Here is an 18,370-nt window from a genome sequence, read left to right as displayed (position 1 = left end):
GACCGCAGCTGCAGAAATCAATGAAAATGTTATTAATGTGACAGAGAAACGCAGGAGCTGGATCAATAAATCATTATATTAAATAATTATCACATTAAATCAATACAATTAGATAAATAATAATAATAAATGATCCATAAAATGATATTACCTGCATACACTGTTAAGAATGAATGTAAACAGATCACGTTTCAATTCTTTAATAATATATTACATTTATGTCATAACACAATAATAATAACAGTAAAACATTAATAATAATAATTAGACACAAAAGGTACAAAATGATTTCTGTCTTCTTTTCATAATTTACCAACACGTCGTATTTTAAAAATAAAATAATATAAAATAAGTCCAATAAATCTCCATTAGCTGCCGTTAACTGCCAGAGGATCCAGAGAACTCCATTTCCCATGACCACCCACTGCCATTAACTACACAACGAAATGTTCACGGTGACCAGATGAGAGGAACATCGACGGAGACGGAGCAGTTTGGAGGTGAAGTGACCGATGACGTCACCATCAATGATCGTGGACGTGAAGCGACGCTCGGCCCTTCAAAATAAAACTCACTCCACGCTCTGTCCAAAAACCTGCTCCACTCCCACGCTTCATCTTCAACTTTGACTTTTAATCAGAGGTCAAGTCATTTCTCCTGCTCTCTACAGTCGGGACCTGTTTCCTGTCTACTTCCTGTCTACTTCCTGTCTACTTCAGTGGTCTCTCTCCCTCTCTCTCTCTCTCTCTGATATGGCTTCCATTGCTTTCCTTTAATGAATAATTATGAATGGAACTAAAGGTTTGTCTGTGTTTGGGTCCATGTGTGTTGAATGAAATAAAAAAACCAAACAAAAAAAACCCAAAACATAAATAAATATATAAAAATCACGCTGCCACATGGAGGAGCAGGTTTCTGTCGACACAACGTAGCTACGGAGAAGACGCGTCGGTCGGTGTCTGAGTGAGGTGGTTTGTGGAGTGTGCACAAATATTACAGTACAGATATCATCATCATCATCATCATCATCATCATCATCATCATCATCATCATCATCATCATCATCATCATTAAGCCCCGCCTCCATGATCCTAGAACCCACAGAAGGTTTTTCTGGGAGGTAAAAGTTTTTTTTGTTTTTTTTTAATCATCCTGAAGGCGAAGGTAAAGGTTCAGAGGGAGGTTCAGTTTGTTCTTTTATCTCCCCCCTTCTTTGCCTCCCATTGATGCGTCTGTCCTCCTCTTCCTCCTCCTCTTCCTCCTCCTCTTCTATTTGCGATGCTTCATCTCCTTGTCGTGGTGGCCCTTGCCTCCACCTTCCCCCTTGTCCAGCATTTTGATGGCCTCCATCAGGTAGCTCTGGAAGGCCGAGAGCGCGGCGCAGATGGCGGGGCCTCCGAAACCGTGGGTGAGGAGGCTGAAGTGGGTGAGGCTTCCCTGCACGCCGGGCTCCAGACACGGGGTGGGTCGACTGCCGCCCAGAGGGGAGCGGTCCTGGGACATGAGGTCCACAAACTCCTTACAGATCTCCCTGGAAGAAACAAGAGGAAGGAGTCGTTCAGACGAGTGAGTTCCAACAGTGACAAAAACATTTTCAAATCGACGGGTGGAGACGAGGGTCTCACTCACTTGGTGGCGATCAACATGCTGCGTCGCGTGGGCAGCTGCTCGGGTTCACTCTGCCTGCACAGATACTCGGCCGTGGCTCTGGCCGGAAACTCCGTCTCACAAACGTAACCAAAGTCCCGCGCCAGATGGACGGCCTCACCTGTCCACAACAGAAACCACATTTCACAGTTAGATCTTCTAAATCAGCTCCACAGTTTGAATCATAGGGACAGTCTCTCAGTCGTCGTCCAGTAAAACAGCGTAGACTGTTTATATCCTACGGGCAGAGCCTCCTCTTTTGCAGCCTCTGGTTGCAGAGTGAAGTCATAGAAAATCACCAAAAGTTCTCCACCAGTGACGAAGCCTCACATTGTTAGTATTTTACGTGGTCTCGTCCACATGGTTACGTTGTTTTGTCCAACATTATATATACGATCTATGATTATGACCCACATCAGATGATCATCTCAACCTAAATAAATTGAACTTTTAAAATTCTCATCTTAGTTGGTTGATGTATTCCCTAATATTGAAAGTGTAATTATTAATTAAAGACAACAAGAAATTAGTAACAGAGACCATGACATCATCGGCCAAATGTTGATTTTCTCTGTGACTTTTATTCATTTTTAGTCCAGTCGTGTTTGTTGTGTTTTATTTTCTCTGTCTAATATCAACTGTTCTTCGTGTGTGTGTGTTTTGTCAGGGTCGGCTGGTGTGTGTGTGTGTGTGGTTTTTAAATAAATAGCATCAAAGTAATTGTCCATGAAAACGGGATTAAATGTTGAGGTTGGAGTCGGAGCAGATCAGAACTGGAGACCACGCTTTCTCACGTCCGCTGCTCACACACACACACACACACACACACACATGACTGATTCCAGTGTGTTCCAGTGTGAATATGTGTCTGTCAGGAGACATGCAGGTCACTGTGTGTGTGTGTGTGTGTGTGAGTGTGTGTGTTTGTTTGTGTTCCTACCCTCCACCAGAGATGTGAGCAGAGTGACGTTGGCTGCCTTGCGTCGGCCTGCGGGCAGGTTGAGGCCAATCTTCTCCAGACGCTCTCTCAGACAGCGGCCACCATTCTTTGACTTAGCCCTGAGGCCCAGGCATGGGAGGGGGGGGGTGGTGAGAGGGGGGAGAGAGGAGGGGGGGAGGGAGAGGGGTTTTCGGACTTAGGACATAGTTCATGTGTGTGTGTGTGTGTGAGGATGACTGTTTCCTGTATGATTTCTTCTTATCACTGTCGTGTTTTTCTGGTGAATTAACTTTCATCTCTAACACACCACTGATGAGGGAACTGAGTATTAATCTGATTTTGTGACGACTCGTGCGATTGGCCGCTCACCTGCGCAGAACTCCGCCCAGCAGGGAAGCGTTGAGGCACTCAGGTGGAGACAGCCGTCGCTGCACCTCCCCGACCGTCACCTTGTACTTGGAGGTGGAGCTGAGCAGAGAGAGACGACCGGGGACAGAACAGAAGACCTCGGCGGGGTTGGACACCGAGCCCATGCCCAGACCGTCTTTACTGAGGGACAGGACGGAGAGGGACGAGCCGTTCAGCTTTGACGGGATAGGAACTGAGGACAGAAAACAAACCCCACAGACTGTGTTTAATAAATGGAGGAGGAGCTGGGAGGTTCAGTGAAGACCAGAGGGAGACGTCGGGCTAACTTTTAGCAAACGCTGGGCTAACATTTAGCTATATGTTTTTTTTATTTAAAGCTGCTTTTGCATATTTTTGACTGTTAAGTGTTTATTATATCGTATTATAGCTATTTATGCTAACTCTTGATAGCATTTTTGCCCTTACTTCTGGTGAAATTGTCACTTTTTTGACTCTTTCTGGACTTTGTTTTTGGAATCTTTTTCCATTAACCAACTGAAAACCAAGAATCATCACCTGTTTACCTTGAAGCTACATCTTTAGCTGTTTAACATTTTTGTGCATGATTTTCCTGAGTTTAACACCAAGAAGCGACAAATCAAAGATGTGAACTCTGAATAAAGATCCCTGGTCCTAAACATATGTCATGTGCAGTGACAATAGGGTTGTGTGACTGTTGGTGTGACCTCCTCCTCCTCTTCCTCCTCCTCCTCCTCCTCCTCCTCCTCCTCTGATTAATCTATATTCAGTGTAATGTTCTCCGCGGCATCGTCAGCTCTAAATCTGGAGCGCTGCTTGTTGATTCTGTTGCCTAAAAAATTGCAGCTTTTTTTTCTTCCTCATTACAGTTGTGCATTTTCAAATAGCTTCACTTCACACCTCCACCAGCATCAATTGTCACTTCACTGCACTGTGCTGAACTTTCCACGCTGACGTCTGTGGATATTTGTTCGACGGCTCAAAACTCACACGTGAAAAACTGCTGAAACCAAAAAGTTTTGATTCAAGTTCTCCACTGTTTTAAAAATTAGCTCATTAGCTGCTAAAGTTTAGCCAAAAGACGCATCAATGGTAAAATCTGCCGTGAAACTACAAATGATAGAGATATTATTAGAAACAATAGAAAAAATAATAATAGTGACCATAAAAAGTCAGCTCACAGGCTACATTTGGTCCTCGAGCCACAGCTTTACAGGCAAAGCACAAAAGTGGAGAATAAGGGAAGCCACTTTCTCCCTCTCTCTCACCCCCTCTCTCACCATCTCTCTCCCTCTCTCTCTCTTTTGTGTCATCTTTCTGCCACTTCTTCTCCTCCCTCCGTCTCTTTACGCTGCCTTTTCACTTTTCTCTCCGTCTCTTTTCCGTCTCTCGCTCTGCCTCTCTTATTCATGAGCGCTCTCGGGTTCGACGCCCGTCTCTTGATCAATTTCAGTTTGTCAAACATGTCAAATCCCTGAGGTTTGGCAAAAGGCAAAAGGACAAAAAAAAAAGAAAAGAAAACTCAGTCAGAGCTCACGCTGCCGGGAACTGATTTGGAGAATTTCACCCTCTTTACTGCAAAAACACATGTGAAATGGTGTGAAAATGATGGATTCTAAGTTGTGGTAGAGCAGGGAATGTTTGTCAGTTTGTTCATGAGTGGATGAAAAAAAGACAAGAGAGTTCTGGAACATTCTTCAGTCTGAGTTTCCTCTCAGTCTCTCAGTCCAACCAGGCCGTCGACGTGAGGCTATTGTGGGGGTTGAAACTGCCCCACCGTCTGACTGCACCGGGGCTTTTCTGGGTGTCTTCTTCTGCCGCTCCCCTCTGTTTGATTTTACACTCATTCAGACGCCGCAGAATTTGCACACAACTCCTCTTTCATCATCTTCCCCTCCTTTCTAATGCCCTGCCCCACTTCCATCTCTCCTCTCTAATCCCTCACACACACACACACACACACACACACACACAGAGCAGCCGCTCTCTCTCATATGACCATGAACAGTTCATTAAGAATGTGTGCCTTTGGGCTGGAGTCTGCAGCTGAGTGTTAGAGAGGACTCCTCTACTTCAAATGAAATAGAAAAACAGAATTATTTATACTCTGTGTGTGTGTGTGTGTGTGTGTGTGTGTGTAACTGGTGGCCCTAAACACAAAAAACCCTCAGTACATATAGAGCACAATTATATACTGGGTGCAACACAAAGTCTCCCTCTCTCTCTCTCTCTCTCTCTCTCTCTCTCTCTCTCTCTCTGTCATCTTACCTTTTTTAATGACAGAGTGGTCCAGGATGCCCAAGGCCGATCCTTCCTCCATCCCCTGTGTCAGAGAGACAGACACACAGACCGTCACTAAGATTTATCACACACACACACACTCTCTCTCTCTCTCTCTCTCTCCTTCGAAAAAAAAACAGTGAGACTGAAGGTCGATCACTCAGAGCGATGATCTGAACAAACTTCATGTCAGTTAAAAAAAAAGAAAAAAAAATCATTTCAAACCAAATATATAAGTAAATGTGTTCCATATGTTGTTGTATATATTTACTGTAGTGACGAATATATTTATATATGTTGGCATTTCTACACAATACTAGTAGTTTTATTGTCATGAAGTGACTTTGTACTGTAGTACCGCCGTGTACAACAATACATGGAGAACTTCAAATACCTGGGAAATACATTTAAGGCCATAAAAAATATGTTTTTTTCTATCAAAAGAAATCAAACGATATAATGTTCCTTCATCTTCATCTTCATCTTCATCCAGGATTGAATCCATTAATCCATGAATCCAATGAAAGTCTGAGTCAGTGACAGCGTTTAACACTGACATGTTCACACACTCTGTGTGTGTGTGTGTGTGTGTGTGTGTGTGTGATTCTCACACCTTTTCTTTTCCATTAATGACCATACACATCCATTAGACACGGTGTGTGTGTGTGTGTGTGTGTGTGTGTCTGCAGCTGCACCTGCTGCTGTTTCTCAACAAACTGTTATTCTTTAAAAGAAAAGAGAAGAAAAAAAATCACTTTGTCTCCGTGAGTTCCTTCTCTGTGGCTGCAAAAATCATATTTAAACTGCGATTGAAAACAAACTGGAAATATTTTTCACTTAATTTATTTTAATGGTTCAAGTGAAAATAATTTTTCCGCGGCAAATAATTATGAAGTTTTATAATTTTTTTTCACTTTTGTAAAACCCGACATTAAATTGTTTTGTTCACTTCGTTTTTTAATATTTTTTAATCTGCATATTTTATTACTCTTTGAGTCTCCTTTCATGTCTTTTCATTATTATTTTATTTTTCTCAATATGAAACGACATTTCAAATGTTCTGTCATCGATTTGGTGTTTTGTTAAATTCGTTCTCTGTTCTAACAATTCATTATAAACACCCTGTAAATGACTGATCACGTGGAATAAAACAGTCAACTCTAACTGTAGATTTACAATATTTTTATTCCGAGTAAAATAAAAGAAAATAATTTTATACCGATAAGAAGTGACGACATTTCAGGGCAGTTTTGAAGATATTTGAATTCACCTCAAGGCCTGAAGCTGCTGCTTTAAATGAGCTCAATAATAAAACGTTGATTATTATTATTATTATTAATATTATTATTGTGTCACTGGAGTTTTGAATGAAATAAAATGAATGAATAATGAATACATGAATAAAAAAACGAAAAAACTTCCGGCCTTTGTTCTTCTCACGTGACAAACTCTTCAAACACTTTAAAAAAAATATATTTTAAATAAATAACTCGATGTGGGTAAAACTGTTTATTCGTTCTCTGTGGGTTTGGGTCATGTGACCAATGACTTTAAATGTTTTAAATAAAAAGAATGATCAAAGAAATAAAAGAGAACTCTAAAGTGCAGTTACCTGGAGGTCCTCCAGGCCGTGGTGTCCCAGGTGCATCCCCAGAGGACCGTCCCCCAGAGCCGCTGCTCCCTCCCCGAGCCCGTGCAGCAACCGGGGTACAGCTGGGTACTCCCGCCGGGGATCGAGGCTCAGAGCCCGGTGAGACTGTGACAGCAGGCCGCTCTCCTCCGAGCGCGTCCTCTGCGAGTGCCACGCCGCCTGCTGGTGCTGGTGGATGGAGTTGATGGATGGGTAGGGGTCCGACAGGTGGGAGTAGGCGGATTCCTGGCTCTGGGAATAGGACAAGGATGACTGAGGATACGGAGGAGGGAAGTACGGAGGCTGGAAGTCTGAGGCCGGGGTGTGGCAGAGCGGCGGGGCCGAGGAGTAGGCGGCCTGGTTCAGGGAGGAGAGCTGAGAGAGGCGGCCGCTGGGAGAGGAGCCGCTGAGTCCGTCTGTGCGGTCCTGCAGGGAAAACCAGGAGAGAGTTTCCATTAAGACGTTATTCCCAAAAGATGAGCGGACGCCGCGGTCGAACTGCTGGGAAAGCTGAGTGTCGTTAAGAGGATTCTGGAAGTCAAAGTAGAAAGAAACTTGAGAATAAAAGCAGAAAACGTGAAGTTAAAATCACATTCTGAGGTTGAAAAAAAAAATCTGAATTTTCACATTAACGTCAGCGTTTTGACTTATTTCCTTTTTTTATTATTTTAACCACGTTCCGTCTTTTACCTTAGAATAATTATATATTTTCCTAATTAATCCTAATGTATAAAGTTTTTTATTGTACATTTATGAAAATATTTCTCAGTTTTCTGCAGACAAAGGCCGGACTGTTGTCCTGTCATTAACCCAGAGAATGATTACAGCTGATATATTTAGGCTGGTATAACATATATTTTACCTATGAATTTGTGTCCATGTGTAAAGAACATCATCATAATAAATAATAAATTTAAAAATAATAAAAATAAATATTTACCCATTTAAACCCATTCAAAGTAAACGAACTTTCTGCACAGTTTACCTTTGACTGATCCTACGTTAAAAAATGTTTACATTAGAAACAAAAATTATATTTAACAATCACTAATCACTTCAATCACAAATGTGTTTGGATGTTTCTGGAACTCAGTTTAAAACTGATGCGAACTGAGTGTCACAGAGATGCTGCTGCTCAGAGGACAGGTCAGGTGTCCTCTGAACAGCAGGGGGACACAGGACACAGGAGACAGGACACAGGACACAGGAGACAGGACACAGGACACAGGACACAGGACACAGGAGAGTCTACCTCTAACGTCACCCGGGAAACAAACTCTTCAATCAGAAGTTTATATCCTGCAGAACGGCCTAAATATAAGGAACCCGGTCTGGACGCACTTGTTAAGACAGTCTACCTCTAACGTCACCCGGGAAACAAACTCTTCAATCAGAAGTTTATATCCTGCAGAACGGCCTAAATATAAGGAACCCGGTCTGGACGCACTTGTTAAGACGGTTTATCATCTGGTCAAGATTAATTCCTGCATAAATAAATAAAATAAATAATACAATTGTTGACCACATTGCAACCTTAATTCAATCTGTAACATATTTATTCACCTGAACTTTTGTATTACTTTTTTTCAAACCTCAAAAAGGTCCTAGCGTGTCAATATTTATAACCAAAAAGGTCCTGAATGGGCGACAGTATTTTAAATACAAATCTATTTGTGTTTCCGGTGCAGCTGAGTGTGTTTAAAGATCCTGGTCACTCTGGGCTCGGTGTAGAAGCTGGGTCACCACAAATCAATGCTGCTGCGATGGAACACTGGCCATTAACACACACATCAACCATCACGCGCGCGCGCGCGCACGCGGACCACTGACACTCACACAACTAGTGTCCATTTGTCTCACAAACACAAAGTGTCTTCGTCCTCCGGTGCCAGGACTGCCGCGCGTTTGGCACCGCTCGTGCGTAAAGACAGTGCGCAGACAAAGATTATATTTGCGGACAATTACGCGACAGTGCATCAGTAAAGTCAGACCATCAGACCATCACGACCCCGGGGGAAAATACTTTTAAACATCAGTAAAGTCTGAAGACTTGATTCTTTCCATAATCGTCGGAATATCGTCGTAAATGTATTTTATTATTTATCTTCATTTTTTTTAAGTTTTATGAGTTCAATTTAAGTTTTTCTGTTTATTCTGTTGCGCAGCCTCAAAACTAAGATCTAGCCTTAAATAAAATCCACGGGAAACTCTCCATCAAACTCACCATAGCCGAGTAGGTGTGGATTAACATCTGGACCACCCTGGATGAATCCCAGATTCAAAAGTCAACAGGATGCTGCGCAGATTTCCGGTCAGTGGAGATGTGGAATTATTGAAAACAAAAATATCCAGAGACTTTAAGGGTTCCCTCGGACATGAAACCCCGGTCAGAAACGTTCCTCGCCCCGGATGTTGACTTCTCTGAGCACCGGTGACTGTAGAAGACTCCACTGTTGCTGCTGCAGCTGCTGATGCCAAATACGCGCACACACACACTCACTCACACACACACTGAGTCCTGTCGGCTCACCATCAGCGCACTACTTATAGGTTTTTGCGCGCAGCCGACAAAACGAGGGGAGGGGTCGACGGGACTTCATCTCTTAAAGAGATACTGAGATTCATTTTTAAAGATTTTACGCAGCTTTTACGCACCAGTTATGCTAAAAAAAACCTAAAGTTTTACATCATTCCTTTACAATTTCCTTTTCCTAGGAAGTATATTTTTATATTTTGTATTTTCAAGTTGTAAAAAATATAATTAAAGTCGGTTTTACGCACGGAAATCTACAGATTTTGCGTTTGGATTTTTTAAATTTTCTACAAACTAAAGCCATTTTGAAGCATTAAAACATTCAAATATAATCAAGTTCATATTTTATTTTTTCCTAATTTTTTTTAAAATTTTGAATCCCTGATGATAAAAATAACTTAAGACATTTTTAAGTGCGCTGCCTTTTTTCTTCCTTTTGTTTTACCTGCAGAACATCGGTCTTGGTTCTGGATTTCCACAGCATGGTGCAAATCGGGCTGGTGCTGGAGATGCTCAGGGTCTGGTCTGAACCTTCAGCTGTTGGTGGTTAATGGATGGATGCTTGGATGGATGGAGGTGCAGCAGAGGAGTGAGTTTGGTTGGAGACGCTGCAGGAGTTTTTATGGATGAGTCTCGCAGTGAAAGGAGACGGGTGTCAATGGGAGGGAGGGAGAGAGAGGGGGGTTCAAATGAAAGGAAAAAGGAGGGCGGGAGGTGACAGAAGTCGAGGTGGGGGGAGAAGCCTGACAAACTTCCTTCACGGTTGTACACGGAATAAAAGAAGAGCTGAATAAGAAAAACAAAACAAAACCAAACATGTCTGGCAGGTGATGAAAACAAGGGAAACGATCAGGGACATGAACAAGACCACGATATTCTTAATATTATAAACATTATTCAGACAGACCAATATAACTTACCGCTTTTAATGCTTTATATGATCCACAATTTCACATTGAAGCGTATTACATACATATTATAAATGTAATTTACTGCAGTATTTTCTGATTCACATAAAGACGTTCTTGTTTACAGATAAAACTCAAATTCTTCTAGTTTTATTGAAATAATTTAACCGAATTATAATAAATATATTTTTAAAAATGTATTTCTTTAAATTACATTTGTAGGTGTGATTAAAGTAAAGGGCCATTGAGCAGAAAATGTTACCACGGAAAGTAACATGAACTTCATCACACATTAGGTCCAACTTTGCCATCTGCTGGCAGTATTTGAGCATTGTCACTGCTGACGAAATTAGACCGCCTTTTCTCTTAAACTACAGCCGTCCGGTGTATACTGACTGTAACTTTGCCTGATTAGAAATTATTTTTTTAATAATAATTCATTATATTAATAACAATACTGTCATATATACTCGAGCATCATATTTCAGCCTCATGGGTTGCCAGGTTGAAAGAAATCTGTCATAAGGCCTTTAGAATCATCAGTGCGCTGATGAGCCTAAAATGAATGGCACCTGACGTTGTTTCTTTAACCAATCAGATTTTGAGTTAGCACCAAACATGGCCTTCTAGTTGAGCCTCAGTTACGGTGATTCGAGTGATTTGATTGGATGGATGGCCAACGAACATACAGTCTTGAATCTAGCAAACTACATGTAGCAACTTGTACGCTTAAAAGTTAAGCTTTCTCCATGTCCGCTGCTTCTGTCGAGTGGACAAACTCAGCACGAGGCGATTTAAAAGTTATATCATAAATACAACCGAGGAAACGCGACTTTAACTCTAACATGGATGCCGTTAGAACTGCAACTCAACATAGTAATTGAACTCTTCTTAAGGAGAACGAGGAGGACGGAGTTTATGTATAACTAATTGGACGTTTTGGTGAGTAAAATTCGTTTTTTAATAACAGTGTAATTGTAGTATGTTGATGTATTTTATGTCGCAGCTGTGGTTGAATTGTGGCTCGTGAGTTTGTTGCTTCAGTTATGGCGTTCTTACGGCTACATGTGTTAAAACGAAAATAAAATAAACTATAATCACTTGTTTTTAATATGAGTGTGTTTTTAAAGGAACCATAACATGTCGTATATAAAATATAAACAATATTTTGTCATATATAAATCATATTTGTGAGAAATAGCTTTCGGCTAGAAACGGAGCCAAATCAGTCCGGCAGCGCAGCCAATTACTGACCTGTTGCTGACATGAGATATACGCATAGCAACAGAAATTTACCCAATCAGCGTGGAGGGGAGCCATTGCAAAGAGGCTTAAATGCTACATGTGGCACGGAAGCATCGGGTTGGCGACCCCTAGTGTCGGATAACTTTACACATCAAAAACATTTGTGTAACACTGTACAGAACTATAATGTAGGTGATTTCTTGTGCTTGTGATTTGGATGTAGACTTGTTCCACTGATGTATTCTAATTTAAGCCAAGTCACGCAAATAGTAAAAAAGAAACAATCACCCAAAACTATTTAACAGTTGTGCTTCTTTATTTTCATAGACTGGATTTATTAAAAATATTTTTCAGTCCACTCCTGTTTTCACTTCACTCCCACCGACTTCTTCAGGTTCTTCATGCAGGTCAACGCTCCTTTATCATGTGTCATCATCATGTCCTTAATCTCCTGTCTACAGACTTCACACTGCTCCGCCACAGCACGCACGGCCTCCTCCAGCGCCTCCTGTGTGTGCTGGTCAGGTAGTGCACTGCACTGGCTCAGCATGGACAGCGTGTGTTTGAGCCAGCCCTCCTCTCTGACCAGTGCGATGATCCAGGGCTGAGCTTGGACGCAGCCACCCAGAGCCTGAAGACTCAGCCTCCAGAGCTCTGCAGCATCATCCCAGCTCTCCTCCCAGCTGACGCTCACTTTCGCAGGCCCGGAGCTGGAGCCTAAGTCCAGGGCTCCACGGAGGAAGCGAAGAGCAGTGGAGAAGAAACGCCTTTGGCCTGATTCAGACAATCCTTCAGAAAACACACAAAACATCATGTAATGTTAAAACTTAATGTCCCTTAACTTTAACAGGTTTGTGATTTGTTTTTGTAACTAAACAAAAACCACTCTCACCTGCAGGAGCTGATCTGAGTCTGCCCATCATTAGTCCCAATGTGCAGAAGTTGGCTGCTAGGACCAGGAGGCGGGGCTTGTGCACCAAAACCGGAAGTGCTTCACCAAGGAAAACCTCTAGTGTTTTGAAACATGGATCCTTCCTTTAAACAGAGGAAACAAGTTGAATATTGTGATAAAATTCAATTATACTTTAATTATGTCACACTCCAGAGTTTACTGTCAACATACTTGACTCTCTCCGGCTCTGTAACAGTGAAGTTGAGAAGGGCTGAACAGGCTGTCTCCATGCTGGGATCCCTGCCATACACAACTCCACCTTTTCCACGTAGTGAGGTCCAACACTGAGACAGGAAGTTGACCAGCAGTGCTGGAGTGTCCAGGGTCAGCAGCACCTTCCTGGGAGCTTCCTCTGCAGACAGGTGACACAGAGCTGGAAGGAGATACCTGTAAAGGCAGAATGTGTTTTCATGAATACTAGAGAATTTGAATTATTCTTTTAACACATTTTACTTTTTCCTCCTTCTACCTGAGAGGTTCTCTGCCTGTCCAGCCTGCTGTCTCCTCAGAGACGGATAATCCAGTCATCCAGTCGGAGAGGTTCTGCCCCAGGTTCTCTTGCTGGAAGTGACTCCGGCTGTAGCCAATAAGGAAGGGAAGCAGTCCAGTTACTTCCTCCTTCAGACAGGAAGTCTCCTCAGCCAGCCATGAGCACAGAACGCGGAATGTGGCGAAAACAAAGGGGTCACCATATCGACTTGGATCAACCTGGAGAGTATGCACAGGCAGTTGGTAAGAAAATACAATAAAAATATACAAGTACAGTAGAGGATTGAAAGTAAACAGTCAAACCAGAAACAGTCAAAGAGTTACAGCTAATAATTGTTTCCATTCATACACAGTGCCATCTTGTCAGTGCCTACAGGTGAATGATTACTTTTGTTAAAACAACATTCCAACAGGATGAGGAACAAACACTGGGTCGTGGTCGTCTCACCTGCTGCAGGTAGTAAATCACAGCAGAGAAGGCCTCCTCCAGAACCTTGAGGACCTGCCTGCTCTGCTGAAGGGTGAGTGTGGAAACAGAGCTCTGAGGAGCAGCAGGTGTCGCTGTTACTGCTGCACTACACGCCTGCTCAATGGCAGCCTCCATGATTCTGTAACAGCCTGAGAATGAGAAAGAGAGTGGATTAAGAAGAAGAAGAAGAAGAAAGAAAAGACGTATTTCTTTCTACAGTCTGTATGAAAGCTGAGATACTACCTGTCAATGTGTGCTGAAGCTCTGGACTGATGTCATTACCAGGCGGCTCCTCCAGGCCCATTCTGACCTCCACACAGGCCCGGTTCACCAGTAAGCAGCAGAGCTTTGGGGGTCCTACCAGCTCCCACCCATAAAGGTCCAGGAAACATGCACTTAAGACTAGTATCGGCCCGAGGTGTCTTGGTGTCAACTTTGCCTGCATCATAGGTCTTAATGCTCCTGCCACATGTCTCAGAACTTCCTTTAGTTCCTCACTCTCAACAGCAACACCAATCGGAGGCAGAAACTGCACCAACCGAGAACACGTGTCCAATTTGATCTCATCTTTAGATTGGCAGAAATCTTTACAGAGTCTGATCAGTAAAGACAGGAGTTCTGAACGATGTTTAATCCACGCTTTGTCTTTGGTTTTTCCAGAGAGGAGGCAGCCGAGCAGAGCAAGACCCCTGTTGTGACTGAGAATCTGATTTTGTTCCACTGCTTTACACAGAGCAGGAACTGCTCCTCTGCTCAGCAGCTGATCAGGACCTCTGGGTAATGCCAACACTGCTGTCAAAACCTGGTAACAGTCGGCAGCCATAGCTTCATCCAGACCAGCAGAGGGCGATGAGTCTTGTGATGTTGAAGTGCTGTCTTTTTCTGTCTTTTCACCACTGGCCTGGGTTTCAGTTGCTGATTTTTCAACATGACTCTTGGTGCTTGAATTCTCAGCAAATTTATCTGGAACTGTATCTCCATCCTGGTTCTTTTCTTGTGCTTCTTGTTTTTGCTGCTCTAACACAGGTCCATTTGCTAAAATTCCCAGCAGAATCGGGACTGTTGTGAGGAGCTGGGGATGTGACGCCATGTCGGGATCTGTGCTTAGAGCAGCCAACAGAGCTGTTCCCAGGGACAGGAGTTCGTGCGGTGGTAAAGCAGAGGTTTCACTCCCTCTGATTGCTGTCACCAGAAGTCGAGCCGGAAGGTTGAGTCCCACGGCCTCAAAGATGCTTTTTAGGGTGGGTTTATCCAGTTGATTTGCTGGACACAAACGAGTGATCTACACCAGAAAAAAGAAAATAACGTTATTTAAATCACAATGTTCATATTCATGCTTAAATATTGTCTCTTAAATCTACCATTTTAATGACATTGTAGAACCTACAGGTTTTTAACATTATGAGAAAACTTACCAGTAGAAGTGCAGCCAGAATGTGGCTGTCATTCTTAGCATGTTTGAGTGCATGAAGGCATCTCTGCAACACTTCTCTCTGAGCATCAGTCAAACCTTTTTCTCCTTCGGTTGCTGCTGCAGCATCTCCCTCTAAGCCTCCTCCACCTTTTCCTCCGCCCTTCTCTTCCTCTGCAGGATCCTGACTACTCATAACGGCTACAACGTCACAGCTTTCAGCCATTATAACCTTGGCAAAAACAACAAAAACCTATAGTGAGGTAAGGAATATAATGAAATTGCAGAAAATTGTTAGTGCAAGTACCATAATAACCTTCAGAACGACGACGATGTCAAAATTTGTACAGTAAATAACCTGTTGTATTAAGTCTTTCTTTCTAAAGTTTTACAAAAAAACAGTTACAATGCTAAATTTCACCATGTTTACCTTCTTTTGACAGAAAGCTTCTTTTCACACGCCACGGCTTCTCGTGGACCCGACCGGAAGTTGATGGTCTACCAAAAGCCAATGAGAATTCAACTTAAGGCAAGTTAACCAATCAGGGCGAAGATTGTTGGGACGTTCATGCGCCATCTTTACTTGTGATACGACGTTGTTAAAGCGACGTCACGTTCTAGTTCAGCGTTGACGTAGCAATGTATTGTCATCAGTGGTTTTATTCCAGTAAGCGTTGGGGGAAAAGTTACGGTTTTATTAATTTAGAAGATATGTTTTACTTGTTGTTGGTCGAAACTGGCGAGGATTAAAGGCTAGACAGCATTAGCATTCTTGTTTGTAATGGAATTATTTATTGAGGCGACTTCCGGTTTTCAACATAAAATGTAAACTGCTGTCAAATTGAGTACTAAACGAGAGGTAATGCTATTTCCTCTTGCTTGGTCTTTGTTAATTCTTGAAATTCTCAAAGATCTGAATATAACAGTTTATTTTCTAAAAAAATACTGCTGCTGAAGATTAACATTCTAAGCTTAAGAATGATACTATGTACATATTCTTCCTGTTATATATTTTTTTAAATGTGCATATTAAGGTTTTGTTTTTACTAAGCGCGTCTTTACGCTACAATATTTACTTTGAAAATCAAGACACCGGAAGTAGTGCCAATCACACGGAAGTAATCATGTTTACGTTTTTCTGTGAAATCTATGACGCAAGAAGTACATAAAGTAAATTAAACGATCATTTACTGCGATTTTTAAATGTTTACCCATTTGTTTGTTGAATATGTTTAAAGCGCGTTTTTAAATTCAGCATGTCTCTTGTACTTGGCAGAATCGGCAATGATATTACGTTTTATTTTGAAAAATCAGCCAGCGGAAGTGTCATATATTATTGAAACTCGGCTTGACAGCGGTCACACAGTCACATCAGCTGCAGGAGCGTCAAGAGCGCTGACCCATATTTACTGCTGCGGTGGACAAAAACAGCGACGACTGGACACACAACCGAACTAAGATAGGACCCCTTCCTAGCCGCTTTCAGCCACCGTAAGTCCTCTGCGTACTTTTCTGACGATGACGTTGCCGTGACAGTTGTAAGGTGTGTGTGTGTGTGTGTGTGTGTATCCTGCTTGATACTAGATAGAGAAGAAGGGCAGGGATGCCGGCAGCTGTTCGCCTCAAGGTGCTCCAAGTCCCGGGAAATCCCGGATTAAACAGGTGTATCACCCCATCGTGTCCTCCCTCAACCTTCCCCTGTTAATGTTGGGCGATATTAGGCTTTGGAGAAAGCAACAAAACCAACCTGCCACTGATAGAATTTGTGTTCCATCCATGCAGCCCGTCACTAGTGTGTAAAAATGAGCGTACAATAGAAGCTGGCCTCAGTGTGGAACGATGTGACACCTGGTTAACATACGTATAAATCACCTGGTTACTGTATTTTGTGATGTTGCTGAGGAAACGACCATTTTGGATGTACTATCTTCGTTTATTATCCAAGTCTTATTCGTTCAGCTAATATGACTTACGCACCATGACCCATGTATAATTCACCTGACTGCTCTCCGTTAACCTTCATGCATTTTCAACGCTTTCAGCTAGAATATATTAAATAAATCAGTAAATTATTTGGACAATTAACTGATTTATTTAATATATGAGGGCAAAAATACATACACTTATATATTTTGAAATTATTACGTTTTTGCCAATGTAAGCTCGTTTTGTTTAAAATGTTTTTTAAAATTAGCTCTTTTGTATGATATGAAAATTTTAAATCCTGATAAAGATTTGTTTTTACATATTTAAATAGGGTTTGGTGATACATATATTACTGTATCTCCTTCAATATACTATACTTTATGCAAACCTTAAGCCATGACTCAACCAAACTTAAAATGTTGTCTATCGTTGTCGGTTTCTCTGGCTTTATTCATTTTACTGGCTAAATTTTTTTGGACTTAATTGCTGAAGTAGGTTTAGCTTGTGCTGTTGAAATTAAAGTATCATTACTGTAAATATCTTCCAACTTTAAAAAAGTATTGCTTATCATTAGCCAGTCTAGTCTATCTTGTAACCTTCAGCCATCATCTGTAGTTAGACGTCATTAAGAATTTTATCTATCTTGTAACCTTCAGCTATCATCTGTAGTTAGACGTCATTAAGAAGCACCTTCTCAAAACATTTATTTTGCCATAACATGCTCCTAATGGAAACACATCAGAGGAGCCAATGTTTTTAAACTTGTATTTGCAGTTGTTAAATGTTAGTGTCTTTCAACAACTGGGGTAATTAATCCGCTCCTCCAATGTCCTTCATTTGCATGTAACACTAAGAGTAAAATGCCAGCACTGTCAAGATAATTAACAGCTTACTTTAATAACCTATGTACATAACTAAGAAAGTTGGGGTATGTTACAGTCTCTACAGTATAAGCCAGAACACGTCAGTTTGACTCAACTTGTGAATTAAATTTATCTGCTAAAATGCAAAAGGTTAGGTTAATCTAACGAAGGATGATAAATAGCTGCTCACATGAATCAAGTTTAAATCATGGTCATAAAAATAAAGGTGGTATTATTGATTTTAAATGGTGCCAGGTGCTGTTTACTGTGCCTTTGAAAAAGAAATATAATGTGCAGAGGATCAGAACAAGTGATGTAATAAACAAAGACAAGCTGGTGTGAATCATCTACTGAGACTTAGAGTTCTTGTCTTTACATATACAATCACAGAGGAGCTGGAGGGTTGAATGTGTGTTGAATGATTTAAAATTGTACAGACTAGAGCCTCGGGTGCACCGAGTTTGTTTTTCTGTGGATGTTTCAACCTGAAACTAATAACGTTTTAATTTCCTATGACAGACTCCTGCACGGGGAACTTTGTTTCTCTTCAGAGAAATCTCCACCAACCCATCAGTGCGGCTCAGAGAGAGAAAGAAAGAACGAAAGAGAAAGGAGTGGAAAAACCACCAGGGTAAAACTGGTCTCTTTACCTCACAGAAAAGTCCTTTTTGGTCACAGAGACCGTTGTTC

At 41.8% G+C, this 18,370-nt stretch overlaps 2 protein-coding genes and 1 long non-coding RNA gene across 7 annotated transcripts; 1 reads left to right on the top strand and 2 right to left on the bottom strand.

Moving 5' to 3' along the window:
- Nucleotides 1–344: 344 nt before the first annotated feature.
- On the bottom strand, nt 345–10,517 carry tfap2e (transcription factor AP-2 epsilon). Of its 2 annotated transcripts, XM_008331139.3 has the most exons (7): nt 9,109–10,517; nt 6,867–7,310; nt 5,243–5,297; nt 2,957–3,188; nt 2,588–2,706; nt 1,630–1,768; nt 345–1,531 (listed from the first exon to the last, which is right to left on the bottom strand). In XM_008331139.3, exons 1-7 carry the CDS (start codon nt 9,133–9,135, stop codon nt 1,270–1,272), a joined length of 1,278 nt encoding a protein of 425 aa, XP_008329361.1. In that variant the 5' UTR covers nt 9,136–10,517; the 3' UTR covers nt 345–1,269. The 2 variants fall into 2 exon arrangements, with proteins under 2 accessions (XP_008329361.1, XP_024921011.1); XM_025065243.1 differs by lacking the exon at nt 9,109–10,517 and having other exon boundaries at nt 6,867–7,677.
- A 1,348-nt stretch (nt 10,518–11,865) lies between these two features.
- On the bottom strand, nt 11,866–15,428 carry ncdn (neurochondrin). Of its 4 annotated transcripts, none has more exons than XM_025065231.1 (8): nt 15,322–15,428; nt 14,896–15,144; nt 13,724–14,762; nt 13,460–13,629; nt 12,992–13,230; nt 12,694–12,909; nt 12,463–12,605; nt 11,866–12,359 (listed from the first exon to the last, which is right to left on the bottom strand). In XM_025065231.1, the coding sequence occupies exons 2-8, from the start codon at nt 15,115–15,117 to the stop codon at nt 11,938–11,940; spliced, it is 2,451 nt and encodes an 816-aa protein (XP_024920999.1). In that variant the 5' UTR covers nt 15,118–15,144; nt 15,322–15,428; the 3' UTR covers nt 11,866–11,937. The 4 variants fall into 4 exon arrangements, with proteins under 4 accessions (XP_024920999.1, XP_016896420.1, XP_016896421.1 ...); XM_017040931.2 differs by having other exon boundaries at nt 14,896–15,123; nt 15,322–15,387; XM_017040932.2 differs by lacking the exon at nt 15,322–15,428 and adding an exon at nt 15,208–15,226 and having other exon boundaries at nt 14,896–15,123.
- Nucleotides 15,058–18,364, top strand: LOC103394011 (uncharacterized). The gene is made up of 3 exons (XR_003052685.1): nt 15,058–15,154; nt 15,335–16,382; nt 18,200–18,364. It is a non-coding gene; the product is annotated as an uncharacterized LOC103394011 (long non-coding RNA).
- Nucleotides 18,365–18,370: the final 6 nt, after the last annotated feature.

The sequence above is a fragment of the Cynoglossus semilaevis genome, chromosome 18, assembly GCF_000523025.1.
Source record: "Cynoglossus semilaevis isolate Cse_v1.0 chromosome 18, Cse_v1.0, whole genome shotgun sequence".
Classification (NCBI taxonomy): Eukaryota; Metazoa; Chordata; class Actinopteri; order Pleuronectiformes; family Cynoglossidae; genus Cynoglossus; species Cynoglossus semilaevis.
Note: the sequence above shows the minus strand (reverse complement) of the source record. Positions and strands in the feature narration are given on the sequence as shown.

Bases quoted from the DNA above. Each gene is read 5' to 3' on its own strand.
- tfap2e (XM_025065243.1), bottom strand. From the start codon at position 7,340: ATGGAAACTCTCTCCTGGTTTTCCCTGCAGGACCGCACAGACGGACTC. The intron at 5,298-6,866 runs GTAACTGCACTT...TCTCTGACACAG, and splicing joins ACGGCCTGGAGGACCTCCAG to GGGATGGAGGAAGGATCGGC. The intron at 2,707-2,956 runs GTGAGCGGCCAA...CCTGGGCCTCAG, and splicing joins CTGGGCGGAGTTCTGCGCAG to GGCTAAGTCAAAGAATGGTG.
- ncdn (XM_025065231.1), bottom strand. From the start codon at position 15,117: ATGGCTGAAAGCTGTGACGTTGTAGCCGTTATGAGTAGTCAGGATCCT. The intron at 14,763-14,895 runs GTAAGTTTTCTC...TTTCTGGTGTAG, and splicing joins TTCTGGCTGCACTTCTACTG to ATCACTCGTTTGTGTCCAGC. The intron at 12,360-12,462 runs GTGAGAGTGGTT...TGTTTTCTGAAG, and splicing joins ACTCAGATCAGCTCCTGCAG to GATTGTCTGAATCAGGCCAA.